This window comes from Aquarana catesbeiana, linkage group LG01 (genome assembly GCF_042186555.1).
Source record: "Aquarana catesbeiana isolate 2022-GZ linkage group LG01, ASM4218655v1, whole genome shotgun sequence".
In the NCBI taxonomy this organism is placed as follows: Eukaryota; Metazoa; Chordata; class Amphibia; order Anura; family Ranidae; genus Aquarana; species Aquarana catesbeiana.
In genome coordinates this window covers 873,026,201-873,048,236 of record NC_133324.1, presented here as the reverse complement: position 1 = coordinate 873,048,236, position 22,036 = coordinate 873,026,201, and the positions used below count along the sequence as shown (strand labels likewise).

The 22,036-nt window shown below is 40.5% G+C and overlaps 1 protein-coding gene across 5 annotated transcripts in view; it reads right to left on the bottom strand.

Annotated features, from left to right (window-relative positions):
- Positions 1-22,036, bottom strand: part of CLNK (cytokine dependent hematopoietic cell linker) — a 258,741-nt gene that overhangs the window by 96,859 nt on the left and 139,846 nt on the right. For 2 of the 5 annotated variants that reach the window (XM_073610055.1, XM_073610072.1), the window contains 4 exons: positions 18,438-18,488; positions 9,896-10,029; positions 8,086-8,296; positions 4,909-5,014 (listed from right to left, as the gene is read on the bottom strand). In XM_073610055.1, the coding sequence (XP_073466156.1) occupies positions 4,909-5,014; positions 8,086-8,296; positions 9,896-10,029; positions 18,438-18,488 (502 nt within the window). The remainder of the gene's footprint in view (positions 1-4,908; positions 5,015-8,085; positions 8,297-9,895; positions 10,030-18,437; positions 18,489-22,036) is intronic. The other 3 variants (XM_073610079.1, XM_073610087.1, XM_073610063.1) reach the window with 2 other exon arrangements.

The window sequence follows — 22,036 nt, the reverse complement described above, 5'->3', positions numbered from 1 at the left end:
ACCTGAACCAGCTCCTTTATGGTGCTTATCTTTGCCTGGGGTAAAAACACCCTCTTCTGGGTTGTATCTATAACCAGACCCAAGTACTCTAGTCTTCTTACTGGCTTTAAAGAAGACTTCTCCAGGTTGAGGACCCAACCTAGGTATTCCAGGTAGTTGACTGTGGTGACCAAGCTTTGGTCTAAGCAGGCTACCGACCGGTCTATAAAGAGCAGGTCGTCTAGGTAAGCTATAATCGTTATACCCTGGGCCCTTAATCTGGCTAGAGGAGGGGTCAGGACCTTTGTAAACACCCGAGGTGCAGTAGCTAGACCTAAAAGGTAGAGCTACAAACTGAAAATGAAGTTTTTCCACTTCGAAACGCAGATATTTCTGATGAGCGGGGAAAATAGGTACATGCAGGTATGCATCCTTGATGTCGATTGATGCCAGAAGTTCTCCTCCTTGTAGGATGGAGACTACTGATCTGATTGATTCCATGCAAAAAGATCAAATTTTTAGGAACCGGTTTAGATCTTTGAGATCTAGAATCTCCATTTGGTTTTGGCACTGTGAAAAGGTTTGAATAAAACCCCAACCCCTGCTCTTCCATGGGAACCACCATGATTACTTGAAGGAGAAACTTCTTTTTCTCTGGGTCTTTGGAAATATTTGATCTGAGGAAACGAGGAGACGAGAATTCTCGGAACGCTAGTTTGTAACCTAGAGTTATTGTGGAAACCACCCATCTTGGGTGAAAATCCTCCTGCCAGACCTTTGAGAACTGTAGCAGTCTTCCCCCCCCACTAGAACAAGCTGGGGCACCCCTTCATAAAGAGGCTTTAGCGTTTTGTCTTGTAGGTTCCCTCCCCCAGGACTTCTTTTGTCCCTGGGGTTGACTCTTAGTTTTACCTCTTGAACCTGACAATGGAGGCTGTCGCGACTGCCTGGAGGCTGATGCCCCTGGCACTGGAGAAAGAGCCCATTTAAATGAGGGACATTTACTCCTTTTCTTAACTGGCAAATGGGTACTTTTCCCACTTGAAATCTTTTGGATATAGTTGTCCAAATCATCCCCAAACAGCCTTAGACCACGAAAGGGAAAACCAGCCAGGAGCTTTATGCATGGCGCTTTGGCTGACCAACTTTTCAACCATAAGATTCTACACATATGCCCCAACCCAAGCGTAAGGCGAGAGGTCTGAAGGATAGAATCTCTGATTGCGTCAACTGCAAAACACAAAGCCGCTGGCAGCTCGGCTAACTCCTGGGCTTGCTGTTCAGGGAAAACCTTGAGCACCTGTTTCAAGTGGTGTCTCAAGGATTGACATACCCCAATTACCGCCACTGCAGGTTGAGCTACTGAACCTGCCAAGGAAAAAATGTTTTTAACAGGAATTCCAACTTTTTATCGGTTGGATCCCTAAGCATTTGAGCGTTGTCAACAGGACAGGTCAAACTTTTATTCACAGAAGATATAGCAGCGTCAATTGCTGGTATACCCCACATCTTTGTAAATTTTTCCTCCATAGGATAAAGTGTTGAAAACTTTTTAGGCGGGAAAAAATGTTTATCTGGGTGATCCCACTCAGAACAAATAAGCTTTTCCAGCAAAGAATGAACAGGAAAAGCATGCACAGCTTGAGGAGGCTTCAGTGAACCCAAAGAAGAAGTGGGCTCAGTTACGGGTAACTTAAATGTGGAGCGGACCATTTCAGAAAGAGAATGCACCAGCAATTTCTCAGCCTGTGAAGCTGAAGAGGGTCCTTCCCCACTTGATTCCTCAGAAGAGGAGTCATCAATCTCTTCCCAGTCCCCTGAGGGGGATTCGCCTTCCCTTCCCCAGAGTTCCTCTGTCTGAGAGTCCTGGGTGGTAGAAGGGGACCTAATGCGTTTTCTTCCACTTTGTGAAGACGCGATTAAGGCCACTAATCTTTCCTCCAATTCACTCAAGGCTGAGGAAAAAAACCTCCTGAGTAATATATATACAGGGGCTGAAATGCCAGAAGCAGTTTCAGCCCCTAACCCCAACGGCTCACTCTGACCAGCCTCCCTAGGTCTTTCAGGGAGAGATGGCGTTGCAGAGGGGGGTCCTCAGAGCCTGAGGGAGATCCCTTTGAGCCCCTATTTTTCAGGGTATTTGTACCTCCCCTTCTGCCCATAGTGCTAAGCACAAATGCAGAGGTACTACCAGAAATGCACCCACTGCTGAGCAAAATAGTTCAGCAACTGCCGCTGCTATCAAGGCTCACACTGATGCTAAGTAAATGTGCCTGGGAATGCCTGTGTCACCTACACTCACATGCCATCCATCTGCTCTGTGTCCCCCTTTAGCTGTATGCACCTGCAAAAAGTGCACCTTTATAGCTATGCATAACCCGCATTGCGGGCATTGAACTGCCCCCCCCCTCCGACCACCCCTTCCACCCCTCATCTTTTTTCAAAAAAGACCATTTTCCCACGTGAGTGGGGGCTCCGATCCAACCGGATCGCACATGGAGGGGGGGCTGGGGAGAAGGAGAGAGAAGGTCAGGTGGATGGAGAGCCACCGTAATGGTTGACAGCAGCGGGAGCGGTGCGGCATACCGCGGACCCATGGCCTCTAGTCTGGAAAGAAGCTGTGGGGGGACATTCCTGAAAAGAGAAAACCCCCCTTCCCACATCCTACCTGGAGCTTGGACACGGAGGAAGCGTGCACACTGAACAAGACTGACAAGCATGGAACAGGTACGTGCTCTTGACAGCCCCCAGTGGTGACTTTAGGCATAGCAACATTTACTTAAAGGAGAAAACACACAAGAATTAGAAAAATTCCTTAGGAATCTCCCTTACCTTATCCAGCTGCAGGGTTCTGTGGTAAACCAAACAGACCCAATCTTCATCACGCACGATGGGCTCTGTTAAAAAACCTTCAGGAACCCCTTGTTGTTGGGGGATCCACACTCCTGGGCCTGTAAAGCACCCCGCCAGGAGAATATGGCTGAAAAAAACAAACATTGGATCCCGGGGGTCCAGCTCTCTAAAAAGAGAAGTGTTACAGGCAGAACCTCGTTTCTTCGGACACAAGGCTCGGGTACCATTCAATTCGGCCTGGAAAAGACACTTTGAATGGATCCGTTTGCATGGCTTGCCCCAGCAAAGATTTCTCCAGTGGAGCTCAGCACAGCATGTCTTTACTAGTGACCAACACCTTAGACACTGGCGATAAAACTGAGGTACTCCCAGTAATGGGAGATGCTATATAGGGAGAGAACTTCCTGTCTTAGGGTGTGCCAGTGTCCATCACCTAAAGGTGGCCTATATAACCCACATAGTAACTGCTATGGCTCTGTGTCCCATGATGTACGATAAAGAAAAAATATTATTTCACTGTTATAGTGACAGTTTTTCCTATTCAGGAGATCTGGCACCTTAGTCACTTAGCTGTGTGCTGTGTGACTAGTCTTCTTAACAGCCCCCCCCCCCACAAGTTCTGCATGGTTCATCTATGTGAGTTAGCCCTTCTGAGTGCTGTTAAGAGACCCATGGGAAGCTGGATAAAGCCGGGTGATAACAGGAGCACTGATAAGGGGGTGGTACCAGACCCCATGTATAGGGTCCAGGCCAGCAGGGGGGCAGCAGGGGAATCGGATATGGGCAGTAGAAGGGGTGATCGGTAAAGCGGGGGGGGGGGGGGCAACTAAAACTGATCCCCTGGGTGTCTCTAGTTCTGATGAAAGGAGACTGTTAACCCCTGAAATGTTTTGGCTGTTTTGTGTTATTCCATGTCATCTTGTTTAAGACTTTCATTTTTGAACTCCAAGACCAGTGGTGTGGCTCTCACATGATCTTACGACCAAGATGCTCTTTTCATATGTAGACACAGTGGCTTTCTTGGAGCTAGACTGCTTTTAAATGAATAAAGTGATTTCTTTTTTTCTTTTTTTACTGTTTCTGTATATTATGACATGTAAGAAACTTATTACTTGTAAATTTACTGATAAATCCACTTTAAAGGACACCTATACTGAGAAAAATATGGAGGCATTTCTTGCTGACCTTCTTCTGTATGTGTTAATTGACTAGCTGTCATGCCAGGCAAGGTCAGAGCAAAGACAGAACTCCTGATCTGCATGCTTGTTCTAGGTCATTAACCCAGACAGTAGGCAGAACAACTTTAGTGAGCCACTTATAGCACCTTCTTGAGAAAAATCTACAATAGATTGTAAATCTACAATACAATACAAATTCAACAATATCTGTGCTTAAAGTGACACTAAACTCACATTTTTGTAAAATAAATTCAAAATAGTTTTTATTTAGCTATTCAATATATTTGTTATTTGTGCTAATGACCATGTCCATCTGCTCGGCAGGTATATAATAATCCTTGTATTGGAATTTCTACATCAAATGATAAAACCGATTCCCATATTTGTACCCCGCCTCTTTTCAATAAACACTGATTTGAATAAAATAAATGCCTGTATATAACTAGAATGTACCTTCTATCTCTCTTTTCCTTTGTTTCAGCTCTCAATGCAACTTTATTTCTGCTGTTCTCAGTTTAGTGCCAATTTAATTAAATAGCATAAAAGAGAAAGATTGTAAAAATATGGCTGCAGTGTCAAAAATTACTTTTAAGTGTGTTTGCGCTGAGCAAACTGTTGGTACTAAATAAATCATGTATAATAATATTAATAATAATAATGATAATAATAATAATAAATGTTAGACATCCCAACTGTTTATACTTACTTTGTCTATGCTCCCACAACAATCTGTTTGCTTGGAGGATCCAGAAGAAGATGCCCTGTATATATATGTAAGTGGCAGAGCTTCCTATACCGAAAAGTATTGAGTATGTCTATCTATCTATCTATCTATCTATCTATCTATCTATCTATCTATCTATCTATCTATCTATCTATCTATCTATCTTGTACTTACGGCATCATCTTGGCTAACGGAGCAGGCTTTTTTTCAGTTTTCTGTGCTTTCAGTTGACTTTCGAGATCTTCTTTTACAGCACACCACTTTGTTTTTAAATCTGTCACTAAAGAAAGATTTTGAAAAAGAACATATTAACTTACGCTCAACAATCTCTGCAAATGTCTATGGTCTGTAGTTGGATAATATGACCTGTCGTGTATTTACTGTTTACTGTACAATCAAGATGTGTGCGATCCATTGTCCCTTATTGGGAGTAGACTCTGGGGCAACTGTACATGGAAGCTTAAGTTTTAGTAAATTGCCCCCAGAATATAAAGATATTATTCATATAAGTTTTTCCAGATGACGCTGCTAAGCTGTCTTATTTTACTTACTTGCCTGTGAAGCTTACACTTAGAACCACCAGTAGCAGTCAGTGTTATATTAAGCCATATTAACAGCAATGGAAACTGTTAACTATATATTTCCTTTATTCCTGGCTTGATGTCCTGGGCTTCTGGAACACAATTGCCTTATTTCTTTAACTCATTCATCTTTTAAATGTAGTACTGGCGCCATCTCTGTCCCTACCCATTTTTCACTCATTCTCCCAGAACACCCTGCTCTGCTTGGTAACTGTTTTTATTGGTGTGGAGATCTGATGTGTTGGCTCTACATCTTACTGCTCCTACCTCTAATGCAAACTCTGCTGATACATTTGTTTCTGCCAGGAGGTGCACAATAAGGATACAATAGCTTGTCCCACTTCCACTCACCAGAGAAGATATATGTGGAGTTACCTGTGGGAAGGCAGCAGTGCAACATCATGCTGTTTCACCCAGCAGGCCACCTCAGCCAGGTCTGCAGTACATGAGACACATGTGCCTGCAAGCCCTTTTCAGGAAGGGTTTATTGAGCAATGCTGAGCTTGGATGTCCATACGTGAAGCAGAGGGCAATATTACACTCACACCTTCAAAACCTAGACCTGTCTCACCATGCTGACAGTTTCAGGGCTCTACATTTAGCCAGTGTGCCCAAGCTATGTCTGTAAGGTTAAAGGATGTATATGGTTCTCTAAAGGATGATACCTGAGACTCAACCCCATCCTTCTGCAGATATGGACTGGCGTTCATTCCAGAGCCTCACTGCCCATCTCAGGATGATTCCACCACCTTTCTTAGGGAATCCAGTCTTGTTTGGCTCACTACATAAGAAAGGCACATTGTCCTCTCTCAGTAAAATTACTTTTATATTACTGTCACACACTTTATTTCTTATCCTGTATTTCCTCCCCCACAACCAACACTTACTTCGCAACCCACTGCACAGATTCTTTGTTAGTGGAGTCAATAGGCACTAAATAATCTGCATGCTCAGAAGCTTTACTCAATGTCTTCACAAATTCAATAAAAAATATTTTGATCTTAAGATCAGGCACATGCTTAAAAGGCACCAGCATTGCTCAACTCTATTTGATGCATTCTTTGCGATCTATGTATCAGTCTATCAAACAAGTCTTTCCAGGTCACTACAAAAGCCTGGGGCAGACAAACTCACTTGGCGTGCCTAATTTTCCCTCACAACACAGAGAATAATGAGAATAATGTTACTTGTCATGGCTGTCTCCAAAAAAATCCCATTCACATTTTAGCAACTGGTGCCTGTTTCACTGATTGGGGGATATTTTGACAGACCCTTATTTTGGCAATGCCCAAATCTTGCTGCAGTGTGCAGAGTGCTCTCTGATTTCCTCATATAACCCGGGTCACTTGCAGTCCTAGAAACTTTCCACTATCAGAGCTTACTTTGACAGGCTCTTTGACATTTTTTCTATGACAGGCTGCCTTTTTCTCTACTTGTGTCAGCAATTCTGACAGTTGAATCTATAAAAAGACTCACTAGACCATGAATTTCAACAACAATCTTCCCATAAAGAAATGTGAATTTTTCCTATTTTATGCAACTTAATTACCCGTAAAAGCCTGCCTCATATAGATATTCAAAATTCTTAAGACTGCCGGCATTTTGGATGCAACGTCTGCAGCCCCAGTCAACTCAGAGCTGTGACTCATATGATACTCTATAGTATATTTCCCCACTGCCTGGCCATCCCGTTTCCTCATATTGCAATCATCTGAAATATGCTCCCCACACCTTTTTCCTCTGTAGTTCTGGCCAGCCTTGTACTCTCACTATTGCACTATTCAAAATAATTGTTTTCCCCTAAATGCTTAATTTTTCATTTCTGAGGAGAACCTTTGAACAGTTTTTATTTTGGTGCAATCATTCAAGTATTTACAGCCCAATTGGTGTGTCTTTCTGAGTACTCTAATGACAGTTAGGAATGTAGCTACTGTGCAGCTCCAGGGCTTGCTGGAGAGGAAGCTGTACCTGAGAACTCCTTGCTACTGCTTAATTAATTGTGTAAATTATTGCTTTGTCCACCTCTCTTGCTTTATTAATCTTTCCCCCACAAGTCATCAACTCGCTATTCATAAGTTCATCAGATCACCAGTCATTATTGGGGAAGGCTAACATGAGGAAGCAAAGCCCTGCACCGTTATATAGATGTTTACCACCACACTGAGACACAGTGCAGAACAAGGCATGGTAAGTCAATAATGGGAGAAGATTAGTTACAGGGAACCTACAAGAATGGTGACTAGTCCTTCACCCCCAACTAGACATTTTTTTTTTCTTTTTAATTTTGGATAGAGTGGAGAGGGATTAGAAACCTGTCATCTTGTAATGCTGCTTGTGCCACCGCTAGGGAAATTCAACCTCTCTATTTGTCCTGTACTATTATGAACGAAAGAGAAAATAAAAGAAAATGCCAAATTTTGTGTTCACATCAACACATTAACAGAGGTTAAATCTTCAAATGGGGACATTAGGTCTGATGACCCTAGTGACACACCAGGGTTCCCTCACTTTGGAGGGATTTCCTCTCACTTTCTGTTTTGGCTATGGGACAGGAAGTGAATGGAAATCTCCCCAATGGGGAAAAAAACTGATGGGGTTATAACCCTTGCTTACTCTATCCAAAAGGAAAAAAAGTTTTGCCTTTAGCTAAACTTTACCTGTTTATTTAAAAAAAACAACTACATTCTTATTTTTTAGCCTGAGATATGCAATGACATGTATTCTTGTGTTTTTATCAAAAGTGTTAATTTAAAACGCATAATGTACTTACTTTGCGCTTTGTTTTCTTCTTCTGCAACATTTCTCCATTCCAGGGTGGTTTGTGGATCTATGTCTTCCCAGGTTTGTTTTTTTCTTAAATTGTCTGTATATGATATTTGTGTTGGATCGAATAGCTCTGGCTGTTGTTTTAAAAAGTCTTTAGGGTGGTGTACATCTATAACTTCTCTGGAAACCATGGTTGTATCGGTGTCTTCTTCCTGCTGACATAGGTCGCAAGACCCTGAGATGACTTGATTTCAGAGTATCATCAGATTAACAGTAAATATTTATATATCGAAGTCTCAATGGGGTGGTAAAGGAAGACCATCACTGGTATATTCAAGTAATGTGTTTCTTGCACTTATTGTGTGATTTTGAGTTACAGAAGTACCTACTATAAATTGTACAGATTCTATCACCACACCTGAAAGCATTGTCTTTTAATCAAAGGAATGGAATAAGGGAGGAATCAATGCTCACTCAAACTGATTGAGAGTAATTACTACTCTTTTGTTTGGAACCCTGATGAAAATGTTACAAGATGCCATGTTTGTTATACCCAAGGGAATTGGTCATGCAGGTTTTTCTCAACAAATGATTAATGGAACTCTTCACTGTAAATACGCACATTGTCTATGGCAGCCTTCATTTTCAGCTACAGGCACAAAACAGTATGGAATTGTTTTGTAGCAAAAAGTAAAAAGCAGACAGAATGATAACAATCTGCTTGTTGTATTAGTTTTTGATATTTGTATTTTGCTTGGTAGGTTCTGTCTTAAAGGGTATACTTCATTTTGGGAAATTCTGCATTAAAACATTTGTGTTCTGCATCCGGCTGCCCAGCTGGCTTAATCCTAATTATGGTTCTCCTTTCTTTTGAATATCCTTGAATCTGAGCTTATAAACATGTAGACAAAACAGTTCAATGTTTTCAACCTCACCCTCCCTCTTGAATCTACTGCAGTCTTCCTTACACACAGGGAAGTTGCAAAGCACAAGATTATGTATTATAAAGAGCTTACCAAATCTAGTTTTATTGTATATTGCTAAATGAGAGGAATTTCTAATAGATGCAATGTTTTCAGGATAGGTTAAAGAGAAACTATACTCACCTCTACCCCAGCGATGTAATGTGCATGAGCACCGTCACTGCCTGCTGACATCATCGGCTGGCCTTCCTCTTGGTTCTGAACTTTGGCCATTTTGATTCGGACCAGGGTGATGTTCAATAATCTCAGCAGATGTGGAAATTTTACACTGAGCCGCTCATGCTCATTGTATATTGCGAACAAGCTGGTAAGAATGCTTTAATGCAGAACAGACAGCGTGGGGTTGATTTACTAAAGGCAAATAGACTGTGCACTTTGCAAAGTGCAGTTGCCCGCTGCAGGTGCAGTTGCTCCAGATCTTAGTAAATGAGCAGAAGCTCTGCTGACTTCCATCATCCAATTATGTGCAAGCAAAAATTCAGTTTTTTTTATTTTCCTTGCACATGATTGGGTATTCTTTGCAAAATGAAGCTTTAGCTTATTTACTAAACTATGGAGCAACCACACTTGCAGAGTGCAACTACACTTTGCAAAGTGCACAGTCTATTTGCCTTTAGTAAATCAACCCCTATATCTCTTCTGCATTAAAAATCCTGCCTGTTCACAATTTTTTTATTTTTTTTTATTAAGTAAACTTTTAAACCTGAAACTTTTCACTGTGTACTGCATATGTCTTTTTATATATGATCTATATGTGTTATTTTATGAATACATAGAGCACACACAGTATAATTCACATTAATATACACACTCCAAATCAACATAGATTACCTTTTCATAGCTTTCCTCTGCTATTAGTTTGGCAGGAGCTGTGTTTGATTGTATATTGACTATTCTCTCCCTTTTTTTGGAGCCTTCTGTTATGGGTCTTCCATTATTGCTGTGTGTAGTTACTGAGGAGTCAACTATAAAAAAAAAAAAAAAAAAACTATATTAGGAAAATAATATAACAACCAGTTTTATTAGAAAAATACTATTTTTGCATGTGGTAGAGCTGCCCACTTATGCAGTAGTGTTGGGCTCACATTTTCTCACTAGTTAGCAAACCAGGCATTTTTTTCTATGCCAAAACAGCCCAGCACTTAATCTGTACTCCAGGGCACCCCTGTGACAGCTTACCACTATCACTTCTAAATACAGAAGCCAGCAGAGGAAGTCTTCCACTACACACTTGCTTTGCTGTGCTTTTTATTAGGTGATGATCAGAGTCGCAGAGGAAGCATGTAGTGGAATACTTCCTGTAATGAGTTCTAGATGTTCTTCCACTGCAGCCCCTAACTCTGTACTCCTAAATCCTGCCTACCCTTTATGATACACACTCCCATACCTCCCAACTTTTTGAGATGGGAATGAGGAACGCCTATTAGCAAAAGTATATGGGCATAGGACACACCCACTACCACGCCCTCCTTAAAGGAGAATTATACAAAAAAAAAAAAAGATTCATTAAACCCACAAGTGCTTTTTTTTAACCACTACTATTCCTTTATACAAACTTTTGAAATTTGCAAATGCAGAAATTTAGAAATCGGATGAAAGGTTTAGCACTGGGAAACACTTTTTGAAAGATAAAAAGTGCATTTTATGTACAACTATATGGATCAAACCAAAATGAGGGACAAATAAGGAGGAAAGAGGGACCAAATCAGGGACAGTCCCTCAAAATCAGGGACAGTTGGGAGCTATGCACTCCTGAGCTATGCACCCTGGGTGATACACACGGCTGAGTTCTATGCCATGTGTGATACGCACTCCTGAGCCCTGCGCCCGTGGGTTATAAACTCCTATGGCTGGCATTATACGCACTCCTAAACCCAGTGGGGTATGCCCTCCTAAGCCTTATGCACTGTGCAATATGCACTCCTGAGCCCTGCGCTCCCCTGGATGTCACATACTCTTGCACACCAATCCTAAGCCCTGTGCCCTGTGAGATATGCACTCCTGCACACTGTGCGATATGCACTTCTGAGCCCTATGTGATAAATACTCCCACATAATGGGGTTCATCTACTAAAACCGGAGAATGCAAAATCTAATGCAGCTCTTCATGTAGCCAATCTGATTCTATTTTCAACCTGTTCAATCAAGCTTTGACAAAAAAACAAAACACTGGAAGTTGATTCTGTTTCTATGCAGAGCTGAACCAGATTTTGCACTCTACAGTTTTAGTAAATAAACCCAAATGTGCGCTATGCACTTCTGAGCTCTGTGTGAATGTAGTACAAATGGGTTAAAGTTGACTACTGATTATGTGTCAGCAGTGAGTTAGGGGTTAATTAAATCTAAATTGTGTTGTTTGCAAGATAGAAGTTCTCACATACCTCTGTATGCAATATCTTGCAAGGTGTTGGTACGGATGTTGTTTGCAACTCTTTCTGTGATATATTGTTTTTCACCTCATGTATTGCCTTGCTGATCATATGTAGTTTTGCTTTATTAACCATATGTAATATTGTTTCATTGATTGCATGCAGATAAGATTAACTGCTAATCATAGGTAAATAAAGTTAATCATTTGTTTCCGAGTTACTTTGTTTTGTCTCCTGTTAGTTAGACAATACAGTGATACATACTCCTGAGCCCTGTGCCCTGTGCATTAGGCACTCCTAAACCCTGCACCATGTGCATTACACTATTCTGAGCCCTGCACCATATACATTTTGTTGCACATTTCATACTCCTGAGACAACTGCACTCTGCACACTTGGCTATTTATGACATATTCCTGATTACTGCACTCTTTATGATATATTTTACATTGACCAAAGTGTTTACTATCTCAATAGCTGCTGGTTATTAAGACATCACTGACTAGATTATGAAGGTTCTCTATAAGGCAGGTTGAAAAGCATAAAAAAAGTGATTGTGCCAAGCATTGCAAGTGTCCTTTAGACTTTTGCTTGTGGCACAGTAATTAAATCAAATTCCCTGCAATTCATAAAGACTGGCGTGAGCAGATTTTCCGAAAGTGTCTCTCATGTCATCTATAAGTGGTGCAGCATGCATCAAATTCAAGTACCTGCCTAGAAATTGTACTTGAATTTGTCTCATGCTGCGCCGCTTTTAGAATGCACACAAGACACTTTGGCAAAATCTGTCTGTGCCAGTTTATCTCTGTATGCCAAAAGAGAGTTGGTCTTAATTAGCCCCTCTTTCGTTAGATACGTGTCAGTATTAGATTTTGAGGTTGTCACATTAAATGCGACACAATTGATTTTGGCACATTCAATGCAAAATAATGTAAAAATTATGCATTTAGGAATTTGTTGCAGCCACTGTCAGAGCCAGAAGTGTCACATGTGTGTCATAAATTTGGTGCAATACCTTAACAAGAGGGATTAGTACCAGAAATGTGGTGCAGAAGTTTTACTGATCCCCCCCCATGTGTGTGTATAAGAACTGTGGCATATCTGTTTAGAACACTGATCAGCAAAATTCTATTGAATTCAATTGAGCAATTTGAACTGCTTTTTGTTGCACTGGCTTTTTTGGATTCAGCATGTCCATGTAAAAACACACAACTTGCTGGACCCAAAGCAGCTTGGCTTTACAGAGGAAAGATTATGTTAGACTAATCTGACTGAAGTTTTTGACCATATCACTAATGTTTTAGACCAGGGCGGTGTTATGGACATAGACTATCTGTATTTCAGCAAAGCATTTGATACAGTTCCACATATCTCATAAAAAAGTTGTACAAGCTAGAATGTAACCCTTGGGTAGGTTAGTGGATATGCAGTTGGCTAAAGGGTAGATATCAGAGTGTGGTTGTAAATGGGGTTTATTCAGAATGAGCCCAGAGACAGGCAACAAAAATGGCAAAACATCTGGGGGATAAAACTTAATGGAAGAGACTGCAAGAACTTAATACATTTTTGCGAAAAGAAGGCAGAGGAGAGACATGATTTAAATGTTTAAATACATTAAGGGTGTGAATAAGGTTCAGGAGGCCAGTATTTTCCACATGAAGCAAAGATCAAGAGCATGGGGACGTGATTTCAAATTAGCAGGAGGAAAGTTAAAAACTAATCTCAGAAAGTATTATAGTAATTTCAAACATGCTTTGGACAAACATAGCTCTATACCCAGAAAAAGAAAAGAAAAAAATATATATATATTGGGATTTTATGTGATAGACCAACACAAAGTGGCACATATGTGTGAAGTAGAATGAAAATGATAAATGGTTTTCCTTTTTTTTTTCAAATAAATATCTGAAAAGTGTGGCGTGCATTTGTATTCAGCCCCCTTTACCCTGATACCCCTAACTAAAATGTTTGGTAGAGGTTTGTTAGAGAACCTTAGTGAACAAACAGCTTCATGAAGGCCAAGGAACACACCAGACAAGTCAGGGATAAAGTTGCGGAGAAATTTTAAGCAGGGTTAGGTTATAGAAAGATATCCCAATTTTTGAACATCTCACGGAGCACTGTTCAATCTATCGTCCGAAAATGGAACCTACCAAGACATGGTTGTCCACCTAAACTGACAGGCCAGGCAAGGAGAATATTAAACAGAGAATCAGCCAGGAGGCCCATGGTAACTCTGGAGGAGCTGCAGAGATCCACAGCTCAGGTGGGAGAATCTGTCCAAAGGATAACTATTAGTTGTGTACTCCACAAATCTAGCCTTAATGGAAGAGTGGCAAGAAGAAAGCCATTGTTGAAAGAAAGCTACGAGAAACCCTGTTTGCAGTTTGGGAGAAGTCATGTGGGGGACACAGCAAACATGTGGAAGAAGGTGCTCTGGTCAGATGAGACCAAAATTGAACTTTTTGGCCTAAAAGCAAAATGTTATGTATGGCAGAAAACTAACACTGCACATCACCCTGAACACACCATCCCCACCGTGAAACATGGTGGTGGCAGCATCATATTGTGGGGATGCTTTTCTTCAGCAGGGACAGGGAAGCTCGTCAGAGTTGAAGGGAAGATGGATGGAGCAAACTACAGGGCAATTTTAAAAGGAAAACCTGTTAGAGTCTGCAAAAAACTTGAGACTGGGACGAAGGTTCACCTTCCAGCAGGACAACAACACTAAACATACAGCCAGAGCTACAATGGAATGGTTTAGAACAAAGCATATTCATGTGTTAGAATGGATGGAAGTCTAGACCTAAATCCAATTGAGAATCTGTGCCAAGATTTGAAAATTGCTGTTCACAGACGCTCTCCATCCAATCTGACAGAGCTTGAGCTATTTTGCAAAGAATGGGCAAAAATTTCACTCTCTAGATGTGCAAACTGGTAGAGACATCCCCAAAAAGACTTGCAGCTGTAATTGCAGCAAACGGTGGTTATACAAGGTATTGACTCAGGGGGGCTGAATACAAATGCACACCACACTTTTCACATATTTATTTTTAAAAAGTTTTGAAAACCATTTATCATTTACCTTCCACTTGACAATTATGTGCCACTTTGTGTTGGTCTATCACATAAAATCTTAATAAAATACATTTACGTTGTTTGTTGTAACATGACAAAATGTGGAAAATTTCAAGGGGTATGAATACTTTTTCAAGGCACTATATATATAAAGAGTATATATATCAGACTCGGTGGACCAATTATTCTTTTTCTGCAGTCAATCTATGTACTGTAGAATGATCATTGAACAATGACAGTCTCCATGTTTCCCTAAGGAAAGCTTTCTTTTATGATAACCATGCAAACTTTTGTGGCAATTCTTAAGTTTACTCCAAGGTGTTCTCTAATTACAGAATGTCTCTTTCAAAAATTCAAAGAAAACTCAGTAGCCCCGCATCTACTCGCTCTTTGTCCAAAGCTCATTATGACTGATAGATGAGGATAAGGAACATATATTGGGGGGATTTACTAAAACTAGTTCACTCAGAATATGGTGAACCTGTGCATGGAAGCCAATCAACTTCTAACTTCAGCTTATTCAATTAAGCTTTGGCAATAAAACCTGGAAGCTATTTGGTTTCTTTGCAGATCTGCACCAGATTTTGCACGCTCCAGTTTTAGTAAATCAACCCCACTGAGTAGTAAATCACAAGACACATTGAATCAATTTAGCCAACACTTCCTTATCTTAGACCGTCTCTACAAAACACTAGCTGCTAAACCAATAATACTTTTAGTCTCACTTCCTTTACAGATTCCAGTCCAACTTCCCCTTTTTCATGTTTTCAGAAAGTAACTGCAGCTTACCAGCGGTGTAATTTTACGACAAGCTCTATGTAGACTTTTCTATAGGAAGTATACCAATTATAGGAACAAGTGGTAAGCATTCGGCAAAATTCTGTTCAAAAAGTTGAGATTGTTTTTCTAATGTTTTTATTCTTTTGGCAGATTTACAGAAAATCTGGCCAAAATGCATAGGAATTTTTAGGAATATCATATTTAAAAATGGCGTATCTAGTGATTATATAAGTACTATAGTTTTTTAATTAAATCAATTTTTTGTAATTAATGATTGAACTTCCTCATGGGAAGGACATAACTTCGCAAATCTACTATTATATTACATACTGTATATACTAGTTTTAGGTGTGCAGGATAACCATATAAGTGGACAGTGATAACAGGAGAACATCAGGCAGAGAACAAAGAGGTTTAAACTTTCTGGGTTAACCACTTAAGGACCGGAAGGATTTTCTCACTTAATGACCAGGCCATTTTTTGCGATTTGGCACTGCATCGCTTTAACTGACAATTGCGCGGTCGTGCGACGTTGTACCCAAACAAATTATATGTCCTATTTTCCCACAAATAGAGATTTCTTTTAGTGGTATTTTGATCACCTCTGCGGTTTTTATTTTTTGCGCTATAAACAAAAAAAGAACGTTAATTTTAAAAATAAATCTATATTTTTTACTTTTTGCTATAATAAATATCCCCCCAAAAATGTAAAAAAACTAAATTTCTTCATCAATTTAGGCCAATATGTATTCTTCTACATATTTTTGGTAAAAAAAAAAAAAAATCGCAATAAGCGTATATGTTGATTGGTTTGTGCAAAGCGTCTACAAAATAGAGGATAGATTTATGGCATTTTTATTATTTATTTATTTTTTACTAGCAATAGCAGCGATCTGCGATTTTTAGCGGGACTGCGACATTGCAGCAGACAGATGAGACACTTTTGACACTTTTTTGGGATCAGTGACATTTATACAGCGATCAGAGCTAAAACTAGCCACTGATTACTGTATAAATAGTTACATAGTTAGTCAGGTTGAAAAAAGACACAAGTCCATCTAGTTCAACCAAGAAAAAATAAAAAATACAATCCCATATACACAATTCTTTACCCACAGTTGATCCAGAGGAAGGCAAAAAACCCCAGCAAAGCATGCTCTAATTTGCTACAGCAGGGGAAAATATTCCTTCCTGATCCCCCGAGAGGCAATCAGATTTTCCCTGGATCGAATGTCACTGGCAGGGAGGGGGTTAACACTAGGGGACGATCAAGGGGTTAAATTATCACTAGGGAGGTGTTTCTAAATGTGGGGGGAGTGTACTGACTAGAGGAGGAGAGAGGTCATTGTTCCTGATCACTAGGAACAGCAGATCTCTCTTTACTCCCCTGTCAGAAGGGTGATCTGTCTGTTTACACTGACAGATCCCCTTTCTGGCTCTCTGAGGAGCGATCCCGGGTGGCTGGTGGACATCACAGCCACCGGCCACGCACATTGGCTCTGGTGTCGCGCTGCGGGCACGCGCGCCCCCATAGCTTCTTAAAGAGGCCAACGTACAATGACGGCGATTCGCGCAGCCGTGCCAGCCTGCCGCAGTATGGTCGGCAAGTAGTTAAGAGAAGAGAAACATACTGTACCCAATAAAAACTAAGGAGTGTCTTTTGAGTAATATTACTTTTTCAGTTATTTTGGGGAAAGGGAGTGATATAAATAACAGATTTCCCTAAGATGGTATGGTTTAGTATTAGAAGGATGAGGTGAATTAGGTGTGGAGGAAATGTGATAATTGAGGGTGTACTAGCTAGCGTCTGTGTAGGAGTGCAAAAAGAGGGTAAAGGTTAGTGGGGCAGGGGTAGGTAGTCTTCATGCCTCTAAGTACTGACTTGCCACTGAGTGCAGTACAAGATTCATGATATCTCTGTAATCTAGGGTCAACTAAAAGTCTAGCCAGTTTTTCCATGTTTTTTAAATGCAGGGTGACATTTCCTTGACGTGAGCTATTAGTTCCTCCATGTATACACCAGCATTTATAAGATATTTGTTATTCTACTTAGTATTTTGTAGCCCATTTCTTAATATTTATTGCACATTGAGGGATCTGTATGATAACGACAGGGCTTTTTTTCTCAGAGAATAGGTGCAGGAACTCCTCCCGTCTGAGTCACCCCTTGTCTCTGCCCCCTACCCACCTCTGACCACCGTCCCTTGATTCCACCCCCTACCCACCTACCAGTACTGCCCCTTTTAAAGAATACAGAACCAAGTATCATTTTGTGGTGCTAAATCATTTGTATGGAACATGTTGATGATAAAAAGAAAAGCAGTAAAATAGATCCCCTGCAGCCAGCAACAATAGAATCCCAGCAATAGATCCCCACACAACAATAGACTCCCCAGCAACAATGGACTCCACCCCAACAACAATAGATTCCCTGCAACAACAGTGAACCACCCACAACAAAATATCACACCCAGTAACAAACTATCCACCCAAGCAACATTAGACCCCCCAGCAGCAACAACAGATCTCCCAGCAGCCAGCATCAATAGATCCTCCAGCAGCCAGTAAAAATAGACCTCTCCCTCAACAGTAGATCCCTTCCAGCAACATAAGACCCCCCCAGCAACAATATATTCCCCATCAGCAACAATAGACCCTCACACAAAATCAGATCCCCTCCAGCGACAATAGATCCCCCAGCAGCCAACATCAATAGACCCTCCAGCACACCCCACACCCCATACTATTACATACATTCAATGCTGGAGGTGCCAAAACTGCGTTCCCCTGCATTCCCGCTGAAAAAAAGCCCTGGATAACGATATCTTTTTGTGACTTTGTTCTGGGGTCAGAATTGTTTGGAGTTCCACTTCTCAAGCACGTGTATAGGGAGAGATGAAGTCATCCGATGATGCATTAGAGGTGGACTATGTGATGGAGTGTGGAAGTGGTTCACTTCTTGTGCATAGATTTTCAAATGTATTGAGGGGATGATTAAAATTGTGAGAAGTTTGTAGAGAGAAAAGAAAATGGGCAAGTTGAAGAGCATTCCAAAGCATATGTTTGGCAGCAAACAAACATCATGTTAGTTTATGAATCTTATCTGTGAAGTAAATGATGTTAAATAAAGTTATGAAACAAAATACCTTTGCCTTGACAGAGTTTTTCTGGTTTTAAACTTCGATCCACAGGAGGACCTATAATAAATGAATATAAACTATATAATTAATATGTAATTATTTTATTTTTTAATTATTATGCAGAATAATCTTCTAGGCTTGTAAATTAGAAACTGATAACATTTTTAAAAAACATTTTTAAGACACAATAATGTCAGGATGACTGGACTTCACTAATGTTATCTCCTGTGTTGACAGGCTTTTGGGCTTGGGTTGATGGGCACATGTAGCTTACTTCTGGGTACATCATTTACCAGTTGGAGATTATGCCTTCCAGCTTTTCTTCTTCGAGGTGGGAAAGATGGGAACGCCGTTTAGCACAAATTATGTAGACAAAGGAATCCCCCATTCTACACTCCCCAGTTACACAGACCATGACAAATTAATACACAAAAAAAAATATTGGTTGAACCTACACGTGTTTTTCTACACCACTAGATTTGCTTTATATGGACTTTAACCACTTCAGCTCCGGAAGGATTTTCCTCCTTAATGACCAGGCCATTTTTTTGCGATACGGCACTGCGTCGCTTTAACTTACAATTGTGCATTCGTGTGACGTTGTACCCAAACAAAATTTATGTCCTTTTTTCCCACAAATAGAGCTTTTTTTTTGGTGGTATTTGATCACCTCTGCGGTTTTTATTTTTTGCGCTATAAATGAAAAAAGACCGACAATTTTGAAAAAAAAAACTATATTTTTAATTCTTGCTATAATAAATATCCCCCCCCCCAAAATGTAAAAAAAACTAATTTCTTCATCAGTTTAGGCCAATATGTATTCTTCTACATATTTTTGGTAAAAAAAAATCGCAATGAGCGTATTTTGATTGGTTTGTGCAAAAGTTATAGCATCTACAAAATAAGGGATAGATTTATGGCATATTTATTATTATTATTTTTTTTCACTATTAATGCCGGTGATCAGCAATTTTTAGCAGGACTGCGACATTGCTGCGGACAGATCGGACACTTTTGACACTTTTTTGGGACCAGTGACATATATACAGAGATCAGTGCTATAAAAATGCACTGATTACTGTATAAATGACACTGGCAGGGAAGAGGTTAACACTAGGGGGCGATCAAGAGTTTAAATGTGTTCCCTGGGAGGTCTTTCTAACTGTGGGGGGGACTGACTGGGAGTACAGAGAGATTGCTGTTCCTAATCACTAGGAACAGATGATCACTCTGTACTTCCCTATGACTCAACACTATGTTCACTATATAGACCCCTTATGTATTTATACACTGAGCAAAATTATAAACACTTTTGTGCTTGCCCCTATTTATCATGAGCTGAACTCAAAGATCTACTTTTTCTATTTACGCCAAAGGCCTATTTCTCTCAAATATTGTTCACAAATCTGTCTAAATCTGTGTTGGTGAGCACTTCTCCTTTGCCGAGATAATCCATCCACCTCACAGTTGTGGCATATCCAGATGCTGATTAGACAGCATGATTATTACACAGGTATTGCCTTAGGATGGCCACAATAAAAGTCCACTCTAAAATGTTTTATCACACAGCTCAATGCCACAGATGTCTCAAGTTTTGAGGGAGTGTGAAATTGGCATGCTGACTGTAGGAATGTCCACCAGAGCTGTTGCCCTTGAATTGAATGTTAATTTCTATACCATAAGCCGTTTCCAAAGGTGTTTAAGAGAATTTGACCGTACATCCAACAGGCCTTACAACTGCAGACCACGTGTAACCACACCAACACAGGACCTCCACATTCATTATCTTCACCTCCAAGATCGTCTGAGACCAGCCACCCGGACAGCTGCTGCAACAATCGGTTTGCATAACCAAAGAATTTCTGCACAAACTGTCATAAACCGTCTCAGGGAAGCTCATCTGCATGTTTGTTGTCCTCATCGGGGTCTCGACCTGACTGCAGTTCGTTGTTGTAACCGACTTGAGTGGGCAAATGCTTACATTCAATGGTGTCTGGCAGACAGCATGTATGGCGTTGTGTGGGTGAGCGGTTTGCTGTCAACATTGTGGATGGAGTGGCCCATTGTGGCGGTGGGGTTAGGGTATGGGCAGGCGTATGCTATGGACAACGAACACAGGTGCATTTTATTGAAGGCATTTTGAATGCACAGGGATACAGTGATGAGATCCTGAGGCCCATTGTTGTGCCATTCATCCACAACCATCACCTCATGTTGCAGCATGATAATGCATGGCCCGATGCTGTAAGATTCTGTACACAATTCCTGGAAGCGGAAAACATCCCAGTTCTTGCATGGCCAGCATACTCACCGGACATGTCACCCATTGAGCATGTTTGGGGTGCTCTGGACAGCGTGTTCCAGTTCCTGCCAATATCCAGCAACTTCGCACAGCCATTGAAGAGGAATGGACCAACATTCCACAGGCCACAATCAACAACCTGATCAACTCTATGCGAAGGAGATGTGCTGCACTGCATGGGGCAAATGGTGGTCACACCAGATACTGACTGGTTTTTGGACCCCCACCGCTCCCCCCCCACCAATACAGTAAAACTGTACATTTTAGAGTGGCCTTTTATTGTGGCCAGCCTCAGGCACACCTGTGCAATAATCATGCTGTCTAATCAGCATCATGATATGCCACACCTGTGCGGTGGATGGATTATATTGGCAAAGGAGAAGTGCTCACTAACACAGATTTAGACAGATTTGTGAACAATATTTGAGAGAAATAGGCCTTTTGTGTACATAGAAAAAGTCATAGATCTTTAAGTTCAGCTCATGATAAATAGGGGCAAACACAAAAGTGTTGCTTTTATAATTTTGCTCAGTGTATATGGTGATCATATCCCCCCTTAATCTCTTCTAAACTTCCAATGGAGACGCTAGTTCTGGTGACTCTGGTGACAGTCAAGGATTGCCTCACTTTGGAGGGATTTTCTTTCGCTTCCTGTTTTGACTATGGGGCAGAAAGTAAAGGGAATGCTCCCCAATGGGACACAGATGGCCAAAAAAACCTGACTGGAGTTATAACCTTTCCTTGTGAAAAGTGAAAAAAAAGATTGTATGCCTTTAGGTTTACTTTAAATAGTAATTTTTCTTTTTTATAAAGGTCTTATTCATCAGATCAAAAAAAAGGGACATATGAGCAAGAACGAGGGACAGAGGGATTTGGTTCCAAAAGAGGGACAGTCCCTCCAAATAAAGGACATTTGAAAGATATTTTAAATGCTTCCAAATTCATGCAGAATTCATTGAAAGATGAATTTGACCGGCATTAGGCCTTCTATTGACCTGCAACACAACTATTATTTCAATACAAAATAACAAATAATGCAAATAATGAAACAAATTAATAATAATGAAACAAATTAATAATAATAAGACCGTGTCCTCTAAGAGTCATTTTATTACAGAAAATAATAAAAATATACCCAGGTATAGATGTACCCCATAAAAATATCCACAAGAACCCAAAAATATCCAAAAATCTTATTATCAAAAATGGGACAGATTAATTCACCACTAAACTCAATAAAGGGCTTGTACATATCGGGCAATATTTTTTGTGCAATACTGTAAAAACTATATTTAGAGATCTC